This window comes from Xenopus laevis, chromosome 6S, assembly GCF_017654675.1.
Source record: "Xenopus laevis strain J_2021 chromosome 6S, Xenopus_laevis_v10.1, whole genome shotgun sequence".
NCBI lineage: Eukaryota > Metazoa > Chordata > Amphibia > Anura > Pipidae > Xenopus > Xenopus laevis.
Window position 1 is genome coordinate 11,757,577 of NC_054382.1, and position 25,547 is coordinate 11,783,123.

At 39.5% G+C, this 25,547-nt stretch overlaps 1 protein-coding gene across 2 annotated transcripts in view; it reads right to left on the bottom strand.

Annotated features, from left to right (window-relative positions):
• Positions 1 to 1,902: 1,902 nt before the first annotated feature.
• Positions 1,903 to 25,547, bottom strand: part of ptprn2.S (protein tyrosine phosphatase receptor type N2 S homeolog) — a 577,776-nt gene continuing 554,131 nt past the window's right edge. For both annotated transcript variants that reach the window (XM_018269027.2, XM_041567358.1), the window contains 4 exons: positions 25,052 to 25,105; positions 21,963 to 22,027; positions 11,103 to 11,176; positions 1,903 to 6,460 (listed from right to left, as the gene is read on the bottom strand). In XM_018269027.2, coding sequence (XP_018124516.1) covers positions 6,389 to 6,460; positions 11,103 to 11,176; positions 21,963 to 22,027; positions 25,052 to 25,105 — 265 coding nt within the window. In that variant the 3' untranslated portion in view covers positions 1,903 to 6,388. The remainder of the gene's footprint in view (positions 6,461 to 11,102; positions 11,177 to 21,962; positions 22,028 to 25,051; positions 25,106 to 25,547) is intronic.

Here is a 25,547-nt window from a genome sequence, read left to right on the forward strand (position 1 = left end):
CTTTATTAAATACATTTAAAAAGAAGTTTGACGTTTCGGTCTGTATCTAAGACCATTCTCAAGACCATCAATCTCAGACCGAAATGTCGGCTCCGTAACTTGGATGTCCTGAAGACGGCTCAAGTTATGGAGCCGAAACTTTGAGAATAAACTTTTGAAATGTCATTTTGTACAAAGCCCTGATGGTGCAGTTTTTTCTTTTGCTATTAATGTTTAACCAGCACACAGGCATTTGATCGTTGTTCACCGTGTGCACTGGCTCAAATTTTGCTGATATATATATATATATCAAGGTAGAGAAAAGACATTGTCATGCGAGGCAATGAGAAACATATCTTTTACTGGTCCCCATACTATTTTTAAGGATATTAAGATAGTAAACTGGAGTAATATAAGGATACCTGGAGCTACAGAAAGAGAGAGAGAATTGTACTTATTTTCCACCAACATAAGGGGTCATTTATTTTATGGAACTCAGGGTACAAATACAAAGAAAATGGTACAAACCACAATATTTGTTCACTGCCCCCCATGATTAATACTGTAATTCAGCTTTTTGACCCTTTTTGCCCATTTATACCTTATACATCTCTTCAGTTTAATGGAGAAGTTTGGTGGAGAACCCAGAGGGTGTGTAGTCTTCCCAGCAAGGAGAAAATTCATGTTGTTACTAACATTTATAAATAGTGATGGACGAATTTATTCACCAGGCGCAAATTTGCGGCGAATTCACGCCTTTTGCCAGCAGCGAATAAATTTGCGAAACTGCTTGCGAAAATTCACCAGCGTCCACAAAAATGGGCGATGGCGTCAGTTTTTTTGGAAGTTCCCGGCGGTGTTTCGCGAATTTTTCGCCGTTTCGCGAATTTCATGGAAAATTAGAGAATTTTTGGGCGAAATGGGACAAATTCACCCATCACTATTTATAAATATTGGAGATCCTTTCATGGAAGTTTAATCATCAACATTCTCATTTTAGTGGTTTTATGGGTTTTTGAAACCAAAAATAAGCACTATATTGTTCATTACCTAGAACCCAGATAAAAGCACAAGGGGTCTAATGTGCAAAAAGTTAAATGCAGGGTGGGCTGCAAACTGGAAAAATATGGACATTTGCACCTTTTTGTTTGCACTTTGGACTCTGAGTTGCTAAAAATAAATGACCCCTTAAGTTTATGGTCAAAATTAGTACAATTCTATCTGTAACTCCCGGTGTCAATATTTACACATAAAAGACCATGGAGAATGGTTTTCCCTAGGAGAATGCTGCTCATTGATCTTTATGGTCACAGGTTGCCTAACCTAACATGGGTGATTAGTGATGGGCAAATTTGCGTTGTTTTGCTTCGCCGAAAAATTCGCGAAACGGCGCCGGCATCTCGTTTTTGACGCCGGCGTCCGTTTTTTCGAAAAAATTTTGGCCACGAATTTTCGCGGGCGTTTCGCAAATTTATTCGCTGGCGGCGAATCGCACAAATTCGGCCCAAATTCACGCCTGGCGAATAAATTCACCCATCGCTATGGGTGAGCAATAGAAAATATTCTAGAAAAATATATAATACCTGCCAGGTGACGACCCTAATAGAAACTCATTGACGTTCCAGCTGTTTAAAAATTATAACTAGCACCATCTTCTCATCACCAGGGTTAGTGCTAAATGCCTGAAGTCCCGCATTGAACTGGCTGGAAATGTAGGGAGCTGCAGTCTTACAGCTTCTTGTTGCATTACTATACAACCAGGGCTTTTTGTTTTAATGCCTTTGTTTGAAAAAGAAAATAATAGCCTGAAGCAATATTAAAACTTTGTGTTCCTTTCAAATAATCATCATCTGAAGACTTCCTGCTGTGGCAGAAATTGAATTTGGAAAGAAAAAAAAAAAACCAGAAACAGAGGAGGCAAAGTTGCGGTATTCACAATACTCCACAGACAATGTGACTTTATTCACAAATGAAGTTTTTTTTACAGAGGTAGAACAAAATACTTTATATTTCTTTTTTTTTCTCAATTATATACATATAAAGATTCTAAAATTCATCATCTGCATGGATAGGAAACAAGAGAACAGGTCACAAACAGAAGTCTCAGTGATCTGTGACTGATACAAAGAGCATGCGCGAGTACAAGTTGGAATAAGATTTGCTGGTGTAACACTGGGTATTTTGTTTTGCTTGTATTATAAAAAAAAAAAAAAAAAAAAGAAAACATAAAGGGACACTAATGCAAATAGAAATTATTTCTACATGAAAAACACGTTATAAAAGATAATACTCAAAGGGTTCTAAAGGTGGCCATAAACGGGCTGATATAAACTGCCGCCAGATTAAGTTGGCTGCTTATTGGGCAGTGTATGAGGCCTTCTGATGGGCTTCCCCGATCGGAGGGCCCAAAAGTCAGCCAGATGTCAATTGGGTGGGTTTAAAAAATCCATCAGTTCGAGGACCGTATCTGTCTTCCATCTGACCCCCGTATACTTCTAGTTGTGATCCGATCATTGGGCACTAGGTCCCACGATAGGATCAGCCCGATATCGTCTTCCTCAGAGTGGGCATATTTGGAAGAGATCCACTCATTTCTCAATGCCGCCAAACGAGTGGACCTCTCAGTATATAGCCAACTTAAGATATAATGAATTTTGGGGGGTTTTCACCCTTGTGGTCACATGCATTTGAACCTTGTGGTCCCCATTGCATTTTCCAGGACTGGAGCGCCCGGGACCCACCAGGACCCCAACTTTAAAGGCCCTAGATGCATTGAGCCCAACCGCACACCACTCCCTCAACACGCCGCCGTGTACTTCCATCTGTGTGGCTGTGGTGGGGGGGGGAGGGGACAAGGCAGGCAGGTGAGCAGGCCTGGGCCAGTAGGGTCTTGCGGGTTTTTCCGTGATATCCCAGTCCAACACTGGCAGTTCCACTCCCTGCTATGTATTTAATAAGAATCCTGACCTTTATATAGTGCAGTATGGCCTCATTGAGTTTGGAGTAGAAAGTTAAATGGCCAGTTGATCTTGAAAGTAGACAATGGAATTCTAAGAATATAGTCTTTATTTAGTATTGCCGTGCTATATTGTGTATATTTGTTTGTTTTTTTCAACAAGATGGGAAAATGTTTTTGCTCTGTATTCCTTACATCTAGGAGCATAACTTGGGTCCACGTACAAAATGTATGTTTGGGGGATACATGGATTTACTCAATGTCCAACATGTATCCTTCCTTTTGTGTCATATATACAAGTACTTCACCCTTGTGGTCCTTGTGGTCCCCATGACATTTTCAATCCCAGCTACATATTTATTTAGAATTTTGACTTGAATCTTTGTACTGAAATATTAAAGGGGTAGTTGATATTCAAAGCTTGTTATATTATGATACAGACAATGATATTCTAAAATGTTTTATTTATTTTATACTGTTGTGCTTTACTGAGTGATATTATTTTTTTTCAACAAGATGGGAGAACATTTTTGCTTTATATTGCTTGCATTCCAAACCCAGTAACAAAATGTGTATTTGGGGGATGAATGGATTTCCTCAGCGCCCAATATCTATCCATCCTTATATTATGTGTTTTACCCTTATGGTCCCCATGGCAGTTCCAGAATTCTAACCTTTCTAACCTTTATATTACACAATATTATCTCCTCATCTGGAGCAGAAAGTTAAGGTTGCCATACACAGAGAGATCCGCTCGTTTGGTGATGTTACCAAAGAAGTGGTCTCTCCCGGATATGCCCACACCATACTTAAAGGCCCATTTAACTTTCTATTAAAGATCAGGAGTAAGTCCTGCTTTATATAAAGGTCAGAATTCTGAATAAATGTATAATAGGCTGTGGAACTGCTATGGGGGCCACAAGGGTAAAAGCTTAAATGTATCAGATAGACATGCCTATTTGCATCATAGGCCTAAATTATTTGTCCCTTAAATACCTTCTTGGAAAACCTCTACATAATGTATGATATGGAAGCTGTTGCATGTCTTCATATCAGTGTCCCTTAAAGTACCCGGTATTTGTAATTATAGACTGTGCATTCAAGTGAAATATCACCAGTGACTTTAATTTCTATGTCCAAAGATAAATTCCTTTATTACTCCACTAAAAGTATAGAAAAGTCTTTCTGAATAGGTTAATGCCTTCTAACTTAAAACGGTAAAAAGCGAAATCATAAAAACTATAAACACTTTAAATTACAAAGACGGCCACATCGTAAATCTATTATGCTGTTGAAGCATCTGAGAGTACAAAGGTCTAAAAAAATCATGATTTATTTATAATGGCAGATTGACTTGTCTCTTAGAGTGAGAAGAGAATTGTTTTAACCAGAAATATCTTATCATTTTTAAAATAACACAAATATAGTTTCTATTGCTATCATGTTGGTGATAATGTTGGTGGTGGGGCTAGTGATTACATCTATTAGACAATATACCTGTATAATTCAAAATACCAACACTTGTGTTTTACTTAGGTGTGTACTTTTATATATTTTTTTAGGAATAAGGAATTCTGTTCCTCACATTCATTATATAACCAGGCAATGGCAGAAGCAGACAAATACATTTCATAACGAGTTTAAAAGGGATGGTGATTACTAGCTTGGAATATATCATAATAGCAAGAGCAAACAGTTGCCTGATGGGGCTGCTCTCAGTACTTCAAAAATAATCTAAATTATATTTTGAGCTGCGAGTGTCTACCATTAATTTCCCTGTGCTATTGTGCAAGTAATGGTTGATCTACAGTAAAGCATTCAACCCCTTGCTAAAAGCCACCTGATTGCTAGCAGATAACCATCAACTTGACTGCAGACTGTCATTCATCATGTTCTCTCTCAACAGAACAAATCTAAAAAAATACATACATTAAATATACAGAAAAGACTAAGACCCACTGTATATAGCTCATTAAGGCTTGGCCAATCACAGTATTCAGTTATAATATTGACTGGGCTTAACCAAGCTGTAGCTAGTTGGAGACATATAATGTTCATGGGGATCCAAGGGTCTTCATTAGAATAGAGGAACCTATGGCATTAGACAGTTTTTAAGCCAGTTACAGAATTAGATGTTCATTATAGGGATAGACCAACCAGTAGATAGTCAGCTAGTCAAAGCATTAGAATGTTCATGGAGATCATAGAATGTTTATTGGGCTAGACCAACCTATGACATTAGACTGTTCTTAAGCCAAATGCACAATTAGATGTTCATAGGGATAGACCAACCTGTAGCTAGTGAGAACATTAGAATGCTAATGGAGAACAGAGAATGTTAATTGGGCTAGACCAGCCTATGGCATTAGACTGTTCTTAAGTCAACTACAGCATTAGATGCCCATAGGGACAGACCAACCTGCAGTTAGTCAAAGCAATAGAATGTTCATGGGATATATACACTATAGCTAATCAGAGCATAAGAATGTTGATAGGGTTAGACCAACCTGTAACTAGTCAGAGCATTAGAATGTTCATCAGGATAGATCACCCTAAAATTTACAAAACATACATGTGGCTAGACCAACCAGTAGCCAATCAGAGACTAGAATTCATCCAAGTCAAACATTTATCTAATTATACATCCAGCTTGCAGATTTTTCTCTTATAGCTTAACACTATTTGGAGATCTATATCTCTGACAAATTTTCTGTCTTAAAAATAATCATTTATTAATGACGTGCCTTTTTTTCTGTTGCCATTGTGCAGAGGTGACAAAAATAGTTTTGCTTGTTTACCAACAATGGTCAACCCATAGCAACCAATTAGCATTTTTCAGCTTTGGGTAGAACATTGAAAAGCCAAAATGTAATTGGTTGCCATAGGTGACTGTATCTTGTGGAAATCTGATCATCGTTGATAAACGAGCATCATTTGGAATGTCCTGTCTACAGCCTAACAACCATTATTAGTTCCTATTCCTACATTCCTTCATCATCTTCTTAAAGGGAAATAAACCCTATTGCAACCAGATGAAATGGAAAAATGTGAGCAATAACATTACAACATGACATGATAATATCCTTATTTTAACGATGGAGGAAAAGCCTTGGAAGGCACTGGGCCATTTATCATAAGTAGTATAATATCCCTTCCAAAAATAGTCATTGCTGTGGGTTGGCAGATCAGCAATAATTAGTACAAACCAAATCAGAGTTTCTAATATCATTATCCATAAAATTTAAATTAACATGGTTCAATTAATAGCTCCTGAATAGAATATAGATTTTTTTTTTTTTGCCCCTTCGCAGCATCGCATTTCGGGCCCAATCATCTATGGGAGTACAGTACATGGTACACACCAGATCACAATTCCAACAACATTTACAGAGACTGATAGGTAAAAGTGGGTGAGAAAAAAAATCCACTGGGAGTCTTGCTGAGGTCAACTGCTTATTGTGGGAGGGCCTTCAGGATCGCGTTCACTTCCTCCGCAACTGCTGTTAGCGCAAACTCAAATTGCTCCTGTAAAATAAATAATAAATATTAGCAAATTCATCTCTACAGTATATATTTTCTTGTCTTTCATTATCAAAACTTTGAAAAACAGATTATTGTTTTGCCAAAGTACCTCAGACAATCCTCCATTGTTCCCTTTGTAGGAATCTCATAAAATCAGGATTCAGGAGTAGAGATGATTTTCAAAATAATATTTTGTAAAAGAACCACATGAGAACCACCCATGCTGCCATTTTTACACCAACTCATTATACTATTAATTACCATTACATCATAGAAGTCTAGAAATAGTGCTCAGACGTTGGGTTTCAAACATACTTTTTGATGGAACATTTGGTCAGGGCCAAACACTTCCCTTGGAGCAAGGTTACTGACATATGAATACATGGTCATATCAGTCATCCTGACATAGTTCCAAGACTATTTATTTATGAGAGCCAACAAGAATGTTGACTGTGAATCTCACCCTATTTTGCCTTCAAGCAAAGTCTGGGTTTCCAGAAATATCAATGCCGGCAAATAAATATTCACTTCAGATGTCACTTAACTTAGGTATCAGCCTGCTCCTTCCACATCTGCTGCTTTAAGAACGGTATAGGACAACAAACATAGATTGGTTGACCCACAACTGCAGCTGATCCACCTGGAGACCCTCAACTGCAGATGATTCACCTGGGTCACTAAGCAAACTTTCAACCCCTTCACTTATGAGTTGGCTGATAGTGATGGGCGAATTTATTCGGCAGGCGTGAATTCGCGGCGAATTTGCGCGATTCGCCGCCAGTGAATAAATTCGCGAAACGCCCACAAAAATTTGCGGCAAAAATTCGCTGGCGTCAAATAAAATTTTTTCGAAAAAACGGCGCAAATTCGCCCATCACTATTGGCTGATGGTCCCATCTTATAAAGAGGATATAATTTCCCTTTCAATAAGATGATGAACTCTTTTTGTCCTCATATGGAACAACACAGATAATCAATCTAGACCTTTTATTTTAATTTATCAACTTTTTTGCCCTTATCACACCGACTTCAGAATTAAACCTTTTAATTCATTTAAATATAAATAACCTCAAGGAATTCCAACTGCTTTAAGTTCCTTTTTTGGTATAGTTCCAGATCTCTAGATCATGCTGAACATTCTGGTGTATCAGCCAGAAAGGAATATTATTTTAAATGAATGACACACGCAGCTATCAGTGGCTATTACCATCAATCAGTTTGATTGAGACATACTAAAAATGTATCTAAAGATTACAAGTGTGTCCTGAAGCATTAATTCTATGTGAAAATGACTTGAGCTGAAATAATGGGTTTTTTAAATCTGACGGTAAGCAATGGCACTGTGCTAATAAGCAGTAAGAGCGAGACAGATCACGGGCAATGTGCCATAACACCTTCATTGATGTTCATTAAATTAGGGTGCTGCATAAAAAAGGGTGCTGAAGAAAATTGTTAAGTGGAGGGAATGTGTGTGGCTTTGCAAAGGAGGAGGTGAAATTTGTGGTTGGGGTGGCTAGATAGCTTTTAGATAGCTTTTTTTTTTTTAGATAGCTTTTCATGGAAGAACTTACATATGGTACATTGTGTCTATTTGGGAAGGCACCTTGCTTTGTTTTTCTTTATGCAAAATGGGCAACATGCTGGCAGCATAATATGTCAACAAAGGTGGCTTTAGCCTTATATTCTCCATTGACATTATGGCAGCCATTTTTAAAGACCCCATACTTGGGGTGATGACAAAACAATACTTGTGTGATGACAGAACAATGCCCCACCCCCCAAAAAAATATTCAACCTTTGGGAGGGAGGCCTACCTCAGCCATGTATGCATGCGCATTAGATGACTATAGAGGAAGCTGTCTTTGTGGTCTCTGCCCCCATCTCTGCCCTCCTCTATAGTTACACCAATGCCCAGACCCCATTGTAAGGGCACTATGGGGCATTGGCGTATATACAGAGGAAGCAGACCCTGCAGCTGCAGGGGGGCCCCAGGAAGTATGAGGCTCTATTTAATGAGTAATTTGATAAAACAGGACAACCTCTGTATATGTTGGGGGCCCTAAAATGAATTTGCTGTGGGGTCCAGTAACGTCTAGCTACGCCACTGCTAAGGGTCACAAAAGGGCTCCCCTGTTCATTTAGGGAGTATTTTCTGAACGGGACTGGCTGTGCTCTGCATTTTGAGTCAGATTTGAATCTGAATGACACACAAGTTAGGGGATGTTTAGGCGGTGGAAAGGGGAGACTGGAGGTGGCCCCAGGTCTCTAAACTCTGAAACAGAACATAGAGACCTGCAGCAATTTATTTAGTTTGAAAGGTAAGGTGCAAAAATATGGTGAATTCTTCCAATTTTTTTGCACTTTGCGCCTCTTCTATCATGTTCCTCATCTCCTTCCATAGGACCCACAGCCATTTGAACACAAAAATGAGCGACATATCAGCCCGAACGGTCAGTCAAATATTTAACCTGCTGGCAGTACAATTGTATTTTTTTAATAAAGTACTTTTAAATATCCATTCTTTCAACCTTTTGCTGTTGGCTTCCCATATTTTTTAATTAAACCTCTTTCTCCGATTGTCCATCAGCTATGTACAGCTGAGCAGAGATAATTGGATTAAGCAGAATTTCCATAAAAAAAAAACTTCTAAAGTATATTTAAAAGGACGGGGTACAAGCGCCATAAATGTAAAGACACTGGTAAAGTAATTTGGGTGGCTGTTTGCCTGGGGACTCACTCTAATTGGCATTTCTAACCTGATTTTGAATCCTTAGTCTACAATTTCTTATTTGTATTCCACCGGCAAAGTGTGCGGTTTACTTAAATCCATCAACAGCAAATCTCCCGCGAGAGAGCACAGCCCTGGCAAGTAATCAGTATTTAAAATTTAACATATATTTCCATAAATGATTCAGGCAGTATTACTGAGAGTATGAGCCGATCAACAACACAATGTTTTTTTATTAGGGTAAAAGCAGCGCAATAAGGTCATGTATTATCTGAGGAGTGGTGGACAGAGAGACAAGGGGCAATTAGTTTCAGTGTTGTTTCTGAGTTGTGAGTTTTTTGGTGCTCATTTAGGTTTACTGCATAATCTGCTATAAATGCAGATTTTTTGCCACCACTGCAAATGTCCGCAATAATATATATATATATATATACAGAACCGCCATCAGAAATCGCAGCGCCCCATACGACAAAATTTCCTGGGCCCCCTGGGCTGCATCCACCGCAAACCCCACCTACAGGTCCCCCTCCTCACCCCACAGGTCCGCCCCCCACCACACAGTAAAAAAACAAAAAAAAAGATATTGGTGGCTAGGGTTCCCACATGTTAATAAAAAATAAAAAGATATTGGTGGTCAGGGCCCCCCATAAAAAACATTGGTGGCCAGGGCCCCCTCATTAAAAAATATTGGTGGCTAGAACATCCAGCAGCTCTCAGAAAGATGGGGGCCCGGCTAATCAAGTAAGTGTGGCGTGGCCGTGCCCCCCTTACTCTCGGGGCCCCCTACAACTCTCCCCCCTGTCCCCCCCTGATGGCTGCCCTGTATATATATAGATATATATATATATATATATATATATATATATATATATATATATATATATATATATATATATATATATATATATATATATAACCAGCAAAGAGCCAGCACTCTCGAATAAAGTGTTCATTTGCCTGGGTGCATGATCAATATAATATCTTCATCCATCCAAAGAAGATCAGCACTCTCAGGGCTTAAAAATATGAAAAAGGTTTTATTGAAAATAACACAGCATAGGACTGTATATATATATATATATACATTCAAAGCCTTCCAGTTAATACGTGTTTTCGGTGGCTTGGGTCAAAAACAAACAGAAAGCACCTACATCTGAATAGAATAAGGCAGAGTAGGGAGGTTAATGAAAACAAAGGGAGAGAGCAATGGGACTTGGATTAGAATAGGCCCATCTATAACACACTAAACAATTATGTGTTTAAGACGATGCTATCAGATCAGATACATTGTGAAGGCAACAAAAATGCTAAATGAGAATTTCCCCTTGGTTCCTAATTAAGAACCACATTCGATATATTAGACCTTGATCTTTCATTCTGATTAGCTGCGAGAAGGCGGCATTTTCCTTCTGCCTCATGGTAATTGGTATGGATTTTATTTTGGCCCTGAGAGAATTAGCAGCGACTTACCATTACCAGATACATCTTCCTATGCATTTATTTGGAATTCGGGGCATAACAACAGCCCAGCTCCTGCTGCTGTTAAAATCGGTCAGGTGGCCATAGATGCAAAGATCCGCTCGTTTGGCGATGTTGCCAAACGAGAGGATCTTTCCCCGATATGCCATTAACAAGCATTGCTATATCGGGGGTAATCTGATTGTTCGGCCGTATGGCCGAACGATCGGATTACGATGTGCCATGAGCTCCGGCGGGATCGGTCGGGTCAAAATCAAACTTGACCGATCTCCGCCGGGCGAAAGATGTCGGCACACGCCATACATGATCCGAAAATCGTATGAATCCTCGATTTGTACGGTCGGATCTGTGTGTCTATGGCCACCTTTAAACAATTACAGAACGGAGGGGGGGAAGGATTTAATAGGAAGACATTCCCCAAAATACAAACACAATTACCTTTGTCTGGACCATGCCAGGCCTCTGGTCTCTCAAATGCTCCAGGGTAGCAGCGATATCAATCTCCTTAGCACCTGCAAGAGACCACAAATTGGGTTGAGTTCAGAGCAGAAGATAATCCAGGCGGCATCTGCCAATCTCTCCCAAGTACGTTCCCCTCGGACAACCGGGCAATTGAAAAATATTCATTTGTGCCTCGGCGGAACTTGCAGACAGTTGCAACTGGTGTGTTCAGACGCGGGGAGAAAAAAAACAAAGGGGGGTGGGTAGGGAGGTAATCTTCGATTATCATCAACTTAAAAAACTAAAAAAAGTTCAGACAGAGACCTGCCTGGTGTGCGTAAGGCAAAATCATCTTTCTTAGAGAACCTATTATATTCTGCCTCATATGGAGCTTAAATTGCTGCAGTGCTGGGAAAACGATTGGGGTTTAGTAATCACAGTAGCACCGAGATTCCATCTAACTAACAGCGAATGTAAAGGGAACTTTAAGCTCTTATTATGGGCCCCTGGGTTTATGTTATTATTTCATATTTCATCCAACCATACTTAGGGTAGTGGGTTTTAATCATTTAGAAGAATGAACTGTTTTGTTTTCCAGCATATCTCTGTTTTCTTATGATTCTATCCACTATTTCCCTTTACTAATTTATCCTTAAAGGAGAACTAAAGTTTGAAAAAATGTTAGGCAACACCCAGTAATTACAATGCCAAACCTGATACATAACCCAAAAGAGGTGCCTTTATTCAAACGCAAAAAAGATCTTTCACAACTATTAGTTGAGGTCTGACGAAGTCAGAGCAACAAACAAAATTTTTTTACAAGAAAAGAAAAAAGAAACCCCACCAATAGTTATGATTCTAAGGTTGACAGGAAATTCTAATAGGTGATGCACCCTACTTATTTAACAACAATAATTCATTCAAGAAATTATGCTAAAAAAAGATTTTAAAGTGCCAGTGCCGTTATAACCACATTAACTTTTCCTGAATACTTTGAAAAATCAAACTAATTCAATTCATCTGTGAGATAATATGACTCCTTAAATTCATCCATAGATAGAAAAAAAATCCATTGTTTAAGTAAAGTGCAGTGCAATAATTTAGAGTATTAGACCCAAAAAATGAATTAGTTGAATTAAAAAGTAGTTAAAAATGACCAAACATGGTAGTGGGTTAAAAAATATAGTCACAATCCAAAAAATTGTCCCGTAAACTAGCTACCTGATTTTTTTCTAGAGCCTGGGACACCACAAAGATAAGGCAGGACAGGGTAACCGGGGCTGTGGCCTTGGTATTTAACTTGCCCTAGATGTTTAAAAGAGGCTTAGTAACCCTAAAAAGCCACAAACCGTCGGCCCTTTAGAATGGAAAGAAGATTATAAGAGGTTGTATAGAGTAGTAGAGGATTTGACCCAAAAATTCTTGCCCCCACTTCCGTTGAAAAAAAACCAAACCAAACTATTAGTTATAGACCGAATTTACAAAAAGATTCAATTTGAGCAAAAGAGGATTACTGAGAACGCCGACGTACGTTTCGCTAAACAGCTTTGTCAAGGCGAAAATGAAGAGCCTCCCCGGTGTGCGTGTAGAAATAGACTTCCGCAATGCGCGTCACTGATCTCGTCTCTCGCGAGATTCGCGTCACTGATCTCGCCTCTCGCGAGATTACAGTTACCAAACATGCGCCGAACTTAGTTCTCTTACTTCACGCCGGTGTATTTCATCTTGTCACTCCCTGATACCTCAGCAGTGTCAAACTGGGATGCCACGGGCCCACCGGAAATCCTTAGGCAGAGGGCCCATTTTCCAAACTATTACTCCTCTTCTTCTCACTCAAACTCTTTATTCTCCAAATATTTTATATCTACTTACTATATTCTTCCATTATTAAGCCTTTGTTCCCATACAGAAATAGGTAATGACCATGAAATTGTTAGCACAAAAACCCTTTTTTATTTGCTTGGAATCTCTGCTTGAGTCCGTTTAATGGTTGTAATGTATGTGTGTGTCTCTGCAGGTCATGGGAGACTGCTAGACTGGAATAGGAAACTCAGTATTAATAATGTAGTTCTCCATGTGGCAGGACAATACACTAAGACATATCATGTCCAGCTGAGTTCATGTTATGCTAAATACTGACTTCATTGTGGTCCCATCCCCAGTGCCAGGCTACAGAGCAAATATGGATCCTAAAATTAATCTGTACTTTATTTTCCTGACAAAGGGAATGTTTGAGGAAACAGCGGTGCATATGGCAGGTAATTACTTGGTCTTCTGTTAGCGCTGTCATAGAGCTCCGATATCAGAAGTGTCTCATCTATAGAACAAATAATCTTTGAAAGAGCTGGAATTGAAGCTGCAAACTATGTTTTTTTTAATACTGATAAGGCCTAGACTGTAACAAACTTTGCAGGGCCTATTTATATAAAGTAGGATTGCCCAAGGTATGGACCCTCAGCTGTTGAAAAACTACAACTATCCGCACATGCTGACTACCAGCTAAAGACTGTACTTTAGCAACAACTGAAGGGCCACCGCACGGGTTTATTTCCCCTTATTTATAAATACATTTTCCCGAAAAATTCCAATACGGAAAAAAAACTTGAAAAAAACATGAAAATCGCACGAAAAATATAATTGTTTAAATTTTTTACATTTTTCCGCCTGAAAACTGAGATATTTTCAGATTTTCGGGCGGAAACCAAAGATCTCCGGATTATTGCACGAAACCCAGCGCATTTCAGGATATCTTCGGGACTTCTCCCATTGACTTATTTACAACCTCGCAGGTCTGAGATGCCGGATTTCGGATTCTGACTATAATAGAGTTTTCACGTGATAAACTGCAGTGGCGTAACTACCGGGGGAGCAGGGGGTGCAATTGGGCCAGGGCCTCCCCGGCAGCTCGCGCACCATGAATTCCGCTGGTTCTGGGCGTACGGAGGGGGCGGGGGGCCCGGCTGTGCGTCCCGCGCCAGGGCCCGCCCCCCTCTAGTTAAGTTGCTGATAAACGGTTACATACGTTTTTCTAAATTGAATTGCACCCAAAATTTTATTTTGTCCATGACTTTTCATGTGATAAACCTTTTTCTCACTAAAATGAATCTGGCCCAATGTGTGCGGTTTAGGATTATTTTCTAGTTAAATTACACTCACAAATGGCACAAAACAATGAGCCTTGTTTCTTCACGACTGGCTTCTGCTGCATAGTTTCAAAGGTAAAAAACACCGGGGAAATAAATAGAGAAGGACAACCAGATACTATTTTACATCATTCCCTTTACCAATAGCTGGTGGAAGTTGATCATCAGATGCATGAATAATGCTAAAATAATAAATGGTAATGAATGTGGGCGGTGTGCTGGAGTTGATTCTAGGGTGCATTGGAGGTATGATAAGAGATTCTAAAGCAGGCAAATAATCTGAACAAATGAAAAAGTATAGCATCATTTTAGCTTGTACAGGGTATAGGATCCCTTATCCGGAAACCGGATATCCAGAAAGCTCCAAATTACGGAATGGCAGTCTCCCATAGACTCCATTTTATCCAAATAATCCAAATTTATAAAAATGATTACTTTTTTCTCTGTAATAATAAAACAGTAGCTTGTACTTGATCCCAACTAAGATATAATTAATCCTTATTGGATGCAAAACCAGTCTGTTGGGTTTATTTAATACTTAAATTAATTTCTAGTTGATTTAAGGCACGAAGACCCAAATTACAGAAAGATCCGTTATCCAGAAAACCCCAGGTCCCGATCATTCTGGATAACAGGTCCCATACCTAAGTAAGGGTTTTTTTAATGAAAAAAAAAACATTTAAAATATTATTTTGGCCTTTTTCCTGAGAAGTCTGTATTTTTGCCCAAAAAGCCTGAAATAATCAGATTTTTAAGATAATTCCAGCGCAGACCACAGAAACTTCAAAATAGGATAGGGACCTCTCCCATTGACTTATATACAACTTCTGAGATGGATTTTCAGATTCTGACTTTTTCCATCCTCTGGGTATAATAAATCTCAAACAATTTGAGTTTTTATTCCACTAAAAAATCGGATTTTACAGTAAAAAATTTTTTTGGAGTTTTTAGCATTAGGACTTTAATAAATAACCGCCTAAATGTAATGGTTCTCAGTTAGCAAAACATTTTCCCGGTTGTTTATATTTTAATAAATTCTAAAACAATTATTCAATAATGTGTTTTTTTTTTACCAGCAAATTTCTATTATTCCAAAGAAAGGGGAATCGACATCTATTGATCTACATCCACAAATTCTTAACAGGTGTTAAACTTTGTAGACCAGTAGAAAAAAAAGATGACAGTACAATATTTTCTTTATTGTTCCATTACAAAGAGAAATCCTTGAAGGAACACTATTTATTTCTGCACAAAGAGAAATGGCTCATGGTCTTATAGATTTTATGCTTTCCCACTGCCTAAATGTTTTATGTTGTTGCTTTTTTTCCCTTTCAGTGCTACTTTGATTCTGAAACACAGTATTGTTCCCTTTCCAATACTCCATGCCGAGGAAGAAGAACGCAAATTATTCTAGGTTTATTCTTAAAAGTTCTTTTTTACAGACTGAAGGCCTAATCCTTAAAAGGACCCCCTCCTTTTTTTCCTTTTTTTTAAAGAACTGCTTATAGAAGCCGGTCCTACAGCTGGGGCTGGACTCCAAGTGCACTTACATTTCATGTACAAAGTGAAGGACTCTAAAGTTACAGCTAGCACTCAATATAAAAGCTTTAGGAATGGCATTCTTTTTGTACAATTCATTCTCGAAGAAAAGGAAATGGAAAGAAAGATTTCATGTCCAAGGCTTCAGGGTCTTTGATCATTTTGATGAACACTAGATCTGAACCTGGGCCTCAAACTTCTCAGGCCAGACAAAGAAGGCCTAGGTCTCACAAACCGGGCCTAGATTCCCGTCAGAAAAAAACCTTTTGGCTGCCTCACAGTGTGACAGCCTGGGAAAGACCCACCTCAGCAGGGTTGAAATGCCTGTGATGCCCTTTGATCTTTCAGTTAAACCACAGCCTAAGCACTAGGTCAGCGGATTTCAAATTGCCCCCCCCATCGGCATAGGGAAGCAGGTCAAACACAAGATGGTGGTCACCAATCTAAAAAAGCTCTATGACTCCATTCTTCGGCCAGTTTCACATGACTTGTCTTCCATTGTGCTACACTAAGCACACACTTAAAATGGAATTTGACATTACATGCTACAATGGAGTCAATAAATGGCATTCTTCAGTGTTCAGGCAACAAAGTCAACCCAAGTGGCTGAAAGACTTAAACCAGAAGAATAAAAGAATTCTCATTTACTTTTGTATAGGTATAAATAGTATATATTGTAAGGCCGGGCTTTTTGTTCACTACATCACAGTACAATAGGACAGAAACTAATTTGCCTGATGTTTAAAAGATGTTGCAAGGCTCATTGTTAAGACTTCTACAGGCAACAATTTTATTTCTCTACTAAGGGACAATAAGCACTGGCTTCATTTCATTTCAAGGGAAAAACACTTAAAATTTAACTAGACTCGTTGTTCATCAGATAGGCTTGGCTCTAATTGATATATACAGGTATTGGACCTGTTACCCAGAATGCTCGGGACCTGAGGTTTTCCAGATAAGAGAACTTTCTGTAATATAGATCTCCATATCTTAAGTCTACAAAAAAATAATTTATAATAATTTAATAATAAGCCCAATAGGTTTGTGTTGCCTTCAATAAGGATTAATTATATCTCAGTTGGGATCAAATAAAAGGTACTGTAGTATTACAGAGAAATAAAGAAATCATTTCTAAAAATCGGAATTATTTGATAAAGATGGAGTCTATGGCCGTCCCATCATTCGAAGCTCTGGATAATGGGTTTCTGGATCCCACACCTTTACAGTAAACACTTATACACATACACATTCGGCTCCTAGGGGTAAATCTATCAAAGAGTGAAGTTCCGCCACTTCCCATTCATTTCTATGGGATTTTGAAAGGCGTATTTATCAATGGGTGAAAGTGAAATTTCACCCTTTGATAAATACGCCTTTAAAAACTCCATAGAAATGAATGGGAAGTGGCGGAATTTCACTCCAGTGGCGGAACTTCACTCTTTGATAGATTTACCCCTAGGAGCCGAATGTGTATGTGTATAAGTGTTTACTGTAAAGGTGTGGGATCCAGTGGCGGAACTTCACTATATGGTTTTGCCTCTGTTTGGTCACTAGAGGTCTCCGGAATGCATACCAGTAATGTTTACTGATCCTGCTCCCAATTTGATTCTAATACCTTATCGTGTTGTCCCTTGCATGTCCCCTTGTATATGACATTAACATAGAGTTGCCACCTTTTGGCCTGGTTGAATCTGGGGCAGGGGGCGGAGCCATAGAACAATGGGGGCGGGGTTGTGATGATGCAGGGAGGGTCTTGATATCAGGGGTGGGGCTATGAAGTGGCAATCAGTGGTTTGCAGATCGCGGTGTCAATCATAGGGAATCCTACCCAGTTTTCCAATTTGTCATTTTCCTAAGGCAGTTTTGACCAGGGCAGCAACCTTACTATAGCACCTCCCACAAAGATGGACATTCCTTTTTGTTGGTCATATGATCTATGAGCTGAATGTTATATATATATCAGAGAACACCACAGCTTCATTAGATTCAGCTTGAAAAGGGAACTAAAATGTTCTGAAAGCTTGCTATGATTATCTTAGTTAGCCAATAAAGGTTTCACTTTTATACCACCTTTTTGATATTAGATATGCATATATCATAAGTCATGCTAGCATGAGCAACAATTAATAAAAAATATAGGCATTTGCTGTATAAAGCGATTCTCATATGAATATTCATTAGTGTTGGGCGAATAAATTCGGCAAGTGCAAAACGCAAAGGAAATTCACCGGCGTAAAATCCGCCGCATCAGAAAAATTATTCAGCGACCTATTGACTTTAATGCATTTGGACAAAATAGGTGCACATATCAAAATTGCAGCGGGCGACAAAATTGCATTTCGAAACTTTTTCGACGTTCCGAAAAAATTTTCGTGAAATCCGCAAATTTTTCGGCGAAGCAAAATGGGATATATTCGCCCATCACTAGTATTCATGTATAAATACTTGGTGAGCATTTCAAAATTTGGAGACAATATGCAAGCTTGTTCCCAAGATTATAGACCAAGAAGCATAAAAGAAGCAGCTGCATGGAGAACGTCGATCCATCAGACTGGCATTAGATTCCAGAACAATTGCAAAAATTGCATGCGCAAAAAATATCCTTTTTAGATTCATATCATTTTAATGTGCAGGCTATTGTAGCTTAAAACTGTGCACCCACACATGCAAATATTGTACTTATAATGCCTACAGTATGGGTAGTTATGGTTTATCTTGTAAATAACAATACAGATATACTGGTTATTAATTAGAATAATAATATAATTAAAAATAATAGAGATCTATTAATTGATATACAGAGATAGATACAGGTATGGGACCTGTTATCAGAATGTTTAAGACCTGGGGGCAAATTCACTAAGATTCGTAGTTGCGCCAGGCGTAGTTTTGCCAGCACTCCACAAATTCACTAAAATCCGAAGTTGCGCTCAGGGGTAGCGTAAGGTTGCGAAGTTGCGCTAGCGTTGATTTGCTAAGCGAAGCAAAGATACGCTAGCGATGGTTAATTTGCATACGGCGCCAAATTCAAATTTCAATGGAGGAATACGTACAATGACTACAAATGCCTGGGAAACCTTCAAAACATCAAATAAAATTTTTTTTTTGCCCTACACATGTGCCCACTGTATAGTTAAGTTGCCATGAGTTAGGAAATGTAGGGGGGAAGGAGGGGAGCCCCAAAAATTTTTTCGATCTTTTTCAGCCTATCACCCATAATATAGAAAAAACGCGTTTTTTGGGACTTAGAAAAATTTTTAACTTTTTTTGAAGCAATCCCTATCTACTCTATTGCGCTTCGCCTGGTCTGAGGTGGCGAAGGAAGTCTGGCGTAAAAGGTAGCGTTCAGTACAATGCGCGCGTTAGTGAATTTGCGTAGTTACGTCTGTTGTGCAAATTCGCCAGGAGTAAGGGTGCGAAGTAACACTAGCGAATTTACGCCAGCGTTCGTTAGTGAATTTGCGAAGTAACGAAAATGACCAACGCTAGCGAATTGACGCTAGCGTTAGGCGCTTCGGCGCTTAGTGAATTTGCCCCCTGGGGTTTTCCAGACAATGGATCTTTCCACAATTTGGATCTCCATACCTTAAGTCTACTAGAAAATCATGAAAACATTAAATAAACCCAATAGGCTGGTTTTGCCTCCAATAAGGATTAATTATATTTTAGTTGGGATCAAGTACAAGCTACTGTTTTATTATTACAGAGAAAAAGGAAATAATCTTTAAAATGTTGGATTATTTGGATAAAATAGAGTCTATTGGAGACTACCTTTCTGTAATACAGAACTTTCTGCATAACGGGTCTCCAGATGACGGATCCCATATACAGATAGATGATAGATAGATGCATTCTGAAACTACAGCTCAATTTTCTACCATTGTGATTTTTAGAATTTTAATACAAGTGGCGTTGGCCCAAAGGACCATTATAGAGAACAAAGAAAAACACCAGTGACATTAGCCATTTATAGTATGTACCAAACATCCAAAAAATCAGCTTGACTGCATTAAAATGCTAAAAAAATAACACTGCTCACTGTTACTATGGCAACCACACACATCCTATATACTAACCGAAGGCCTATCTATGTCCCGAGTGGAGGGGAGGCAGATGCGCACGCAACTTCGGTTAGGATCTATGAGATGCGCGCGCAACTTCAGCCGAAAGACATAGATGCGGCCTTCGATTAGCAGATGTGCTGGAAGGTTAGGATCAGAACAGGTTAGGATCGGGGAGGCAGATGCGCTGGAAGGTTAGGATCTAGGGAGGCAGATGCGCTCACCGTCTCCTTCTGCCTCCCGCCGCCTCTTCTTTCCTGCTCACTCAGGCGGCGACCGCTGGAAGGTTAGGATCTAGGGAGGCAGATGCGCTCACCGTCACACTAGGGGAACCGGTTGCGTACCTGCACGAAAGTCTGTATAAGCGTCGGCCATCTTGCTACTCCTCTGCGACTTTGTCATCCGCCCACTGCCAAATCCGCCCACTAAAGTCTGTATAAGCGTCGGCCATCTTGCTACTCCTCTGCGAGTTTGTCATCCGCCCACTAAAGTCTGTATAAGCATCGGCCATCTTGCTACTCCTTTGCAAGTTTGTCTAATGGCGGCGCTAGCGTCACTCTAGGAGGGGAACCGGTTGCGTACCTGCACGAAAGTCTGTATAAGCGTCGGCCATCTTGCTACTCCTCTGCGACTTTGTCATCCGCCCACTGCCAAATCCGCCCACTAAAGTCTGTATAAGCGTCGGCCATCTTGCTACTCCTCTGCGAGTTTGTCATCCGCCCACTAAAGTCTGTATAAGCGTCGGCCATCTTGCTACTCCTTTGCAAGTTTGTCTAATGGCGGCGCTAGCGTCACTCTAGGAGGGGAACCGGTTGCGTACCTGCGTGGGTGGCCATTTTTAGCAAAACGGGCTATATTATCTCCAAAAAATATTGATGTTGACATGATAAACAACCAAGTGATTGCATTACTTCCTGGACAAAGCTGTGTCTTTCTGAGTACTGACTGTATTGATTCTGAAGACGAAAGTGAGAAACTTAACTTCCCATTAGAATATTTAAACACTATCAACAATGCTGGATTACCACAACACAATCTTATACTCAAAGTAGGAACAATAGTCATGCTGTTAAGAAACCTTAAGGGTAGGGGCACACGGCGCGATTTCGCCGCGATTCTGCGCTAAGCGAGTTGTCGCTGTGGTTTTTAAGCCGAAATAGCTTTGCTAACTTTGGCGCTGGCGTCAATGCAAATCGCGGCGAAATCGCTGCGCTAATTCACATGCGGCGATTCGTTTTCTATTGTCGTCCGAAGTTGCCTCGCTGAGCGTTTCCGGGCGACAGTAGAAAAAGAATCGCCGCGTGTGAATTAGCGCAGCGATTTCGCCGCGATTTGCATTGACGCCAGCGCCAAAGTTAGCAAAGCTATTTCGGCTTAAAAAACGCAGCGACAACTCGCCCAGCGCAGAATCGCGGCGAAATCGCGCCGTGTGCCCCTACCCTAACACTAAGCAAGGTTTATGTAACGGTACACGGTTGGTTGTGAAGAGCATGAGACAAAATGTTATCAAGGCAGAAGTGCTTACAGGATCCCATAGCGGTGATACTGTTTTGATTCCCAGAATTGACCTTACCAGTTCTGACCAGGAATTACCTTTTAAACTTAAACGACGACAATTCCCCATTAAGGCTGCATTTGCCATGACAATCAACAAATCACAAGGACAAACATTGGATAAAGTCGGCATTTACCTATCTGAGCCTGTGTTTGGTCATGGTCAACTTTATGTTGCATTTTCAAGAGTGCAGCGTTCATCTGATGTTAAAGTCAAGATTTTAAGTACAGCTCACCAGGGAGAACTCATTCAAGGACAGGAGAACATTTTCACAAAAAATGTTGTTTATAAAGAAATTTTTCAGTAACACTTTACTACCAATAAACTCAAAATTTAAGAATTCTAATAGCAGATAGGTAATAACAAGCAATAGGCACAGATTCACTCTACATCCCCACAAATTAGCGTCGCCAGTTGCTGCCTGGGGATGCCGAGTGAATCAGCACCCATCGCATTTTGCTGCCTCACTGTTGTTACCATTCTTTCATTAACGATTCTTTAGAGAATCGGGGGTTTACTGGTATATCAGAATTAAAGCACGGAGGCTTTTGAAGCTCACCTTTCGACATCTTATTGAGTACCATGTCAATCAGGATATAAGTTCCACTTCTCCCAGCGCCATCGCTGTGAAAAATAAAGAGAATTCAGTTAGCACTCCCCTGGGCGAGAGAAGTCAAAGGCTTTTCTCTGCTGTTAATTTTACTGTTAATGACATATGGGAGAAGCTTCACAAAACCAAGGAATAAAAGAAAAGGGTGGCAATAGAAAGCGGAAAGGCACAAAGGGCAAAAAACCCGTAAGGGCAGGGGCACATGAAGCTACTGGGGGAGATTAGTCGCCTAGCGACAAACCGCTTCTTCGGGCAACTAGTGATGAGCGAAACTACGATTTGACACTGGCGAAAATTCGCCTGCATCCATTCCTTCCCAGCGTTGAAAAACTTTGACACGCGGCAAATTCGCAAATTTATTTGCCGGGAGCGAAACACGCAAATTCACACCTGGCGAATAAATTCGCCCATCGATAATCTCTAAATTGCCGGTGGCATGGCACTCATATTGCGTCATTTTCTGAAGTCGCCCGAAGTTGCCTCACGAGGAAACTTCGAGCGACTTTGGAAAACAAGGCGCTACCGAGTGCCATCCCACTGGCGATTAAGGGTAAGGTCACAAATTCGGGTTTATTTAATCGCCCGGCGCTTTATTTTCCGAAGTCACAGAATTTTCCTCTTGAGGCAAATTCGGGCAACTTCAGAAAATGAAGTGCCTGCGAGTGCCATGCCGCAGGCGATTTTTTATTCTAGCAGGCGAAGACAGTTTGGAGAGATTAGTCGCCCCAAAGAAGAGGCGATTACTCGCCGGGCAACTAAATCTCCCTGAATCTCCCAGTGTGACTTTAAGGTGGCCATAGACGCAAAGATCCGCTCGTTTGGCGACATCACCAAACGAGCGGATCTTTCTCCCGATATGCCATTAACGAGCATGTCTATATTGGGGGTAATCTGAACATTTGGCCATACGGCCGAACGATCCAATTACGATGCGCAATGGGCTCTGGCGGGATCGGTCGGGTCAAAATCAAACCTGTCCGATCGACCAAACGACCGATCTCCACTGGGTAAAAGAAGTCAGCACTCACTACACACGGTCCGAAAATCGTATGAAACCTCGATTCGTACGATAGGATCTGTGCGTCTATGGCCACCATTACCCTTAGATTCTAGCTGGCGGGGAGGCAGTTCGGGGAGATTAGTCGCCCGAAGAAGAAGGCGACTAATCTCCCCCAGTAGCTTTGTGTGCCCCTGCCCTTAATCAACACAAGATGTTCATCTGGGATTATCCATTGTTCTACTTTGTTGGGGGGGAGGAGATCATATCATAAGAAGGTAGTTTGCTAAAAGGAACCCAAATGTAATAGCTACCAGCTGAGTAAATAAACATATTACGAAAGCAATAAAACGCTATATAAACTTGTAAAAAGGACAAGAGGGAAAAAAAAGCTGCTTTTCTTCAGAATTTCAGTCTTTTCAAAGTCAATGAACTGTTTGGGGCTTTTTCTCTTCTCTGTTGGGGCTTACAGTGCACACGGCTTCTATGGAACACTAGGAAATTCCCTAGGTAAAATCATATAATCAGACCATCTCTATTTTAGGGGTTAGATCAGATCACATTAATCCCTGTTTTGTACGGTTATACAGGTAATAAAGAAACCTGGGGTTTTCTGGATAAGGGATTTTCCCCTAATTTAGATCTAAATACCATAAGTCTATTAAATTAATTCTATTAAATAAACCCAATGGGATTGTTTTGTTATCAATATGGATTCGTGCACCTTTGTTACCATCAAGTACAAAAATTATATTATTATTATTATTATTATTATTATTATTAATAATAATATTATTATTATTAATAATAATAAAGGGGAAAAATAATGAAAAAATAATTATTATCTGCTTAAAATAGACTCTATAAGAGATAGCCTTCCTGTAATTTGGAGCTTTCTGGATAATGGGTTCCTGGATAGAGGAACAAAGGACCAGTGCAGTTTTCTGCTGATAGGAGCACTGGCCTGGAGTGTCAGGTAAGTAAATATACTCACTTGGGGTGCTTAACTTTCGGCACTCCCAATTAAATATGCCTCAAATAAAAAAAAATAATTTTATTTTAAAAGAAGTCTGAGCTAATGGTTTATCGAAAAGAGAGAAATGAATGCTCATTGGGGCTCATTTATCAACACTGGGCAAATTTGCCCATGGGCAGTTACCTATAGCAACCAATCAGTGATTAGCTTTTTGAAACCAGCTGCAAGCAGAACAATGAATGCAGCAATTTGATTGTTTTTTTTGATTTGCCCAGTGTTGATAAATGACCCCCAATTGTGTTTGAAACACAAATGTAAAAGTAATAACTGCATTGCAAATATTATTGATTAGTAATTATTTGAATTCATCAAAAAGTATTGTAATACAGGTATAGGATATGTTTTCTGGAAACCCGTTATCCAGAAAGTTCTCAATTAAAGAAAGGCCGTCTCCCATGGACTCCATTATAATAAAATAATCCATATTTTTAAAAATTCTTTCCTTGTCCTCTGTAATAATAAAACAGTAGCTTGTATTTGATCCCAACTAAGATATAATTCATCCTTATTGGAAGCAAAACCAGCCTATTGGGTTTATTTCATGTTTACACGATTTTCTAGTAGACTTAAGGTATGAAGATCCAAATTATGGAAAGATACGTTATCCGGAAAGCCCCAGGTCCCGAGTATTCTGGATAACAGGTCCCATACTTCATGAAATAACTCATTCTTATAAGGCAGTTTACATTGATAGCAAAACGAAAAACTAATAAAAAAAATTGTGGAATTTAAAATGAATGTGTTTTACCTGGCAATTTAACAGCAGAATAAAACAGAAACTTTTTTTTTTTTTTTATAGAACTACTATATTTTATGAATATTTTGAATTCCACATGATAATGTTTTTAATATAATAAATGCATCTATCATACAGAGACAGATCCTTCATGAAGTGGAAGAGTTAAACCATGCGGTATCCGGAAAAACACAAGAATGAGGATTACCAGCAATCTGAAGGGTGACTTTTTGGGGAGAGGCAGCGGGAGTTGAGGAAATCATACTTGCCTGCAGTGTACTATTACAGGACAGGAGCGCCCCTTGTAGCACTTGTTAACTTTCCTACAACAGACAAGACAAGGGAAGTCATCAATTCAGTGTGTCCTCATTTACAGACCTCAAGGAGATAAGTAATAACATAAAAAACATGAGGGTTCTGTGCACAGTAACAGAATGGTACAATAAATGAACATAATCTAGTTGCTGGCAGTCCCTATCTGTAACTGTAGGACCCAGCAGTGTAACTATAACAGAGCTCAATAGTTATGTTAAATCCAGTGAAATTCTGCCCCAGGTTTAGCAGGAACTATCCAAGGAAGAACATGTCGTCATATTGTTGCTGGGAAGATAGGATTCTGGTTAACAAACAGCTTATAGAGAGCAATATATGATATTATATATAAATATATCTATATATATATATATATATATATATCTATATATATAATGTTTAGATAGGGACCCGCACTCCAATGTTTCCGTGAAAAAAGGTTTTTATTTTAAC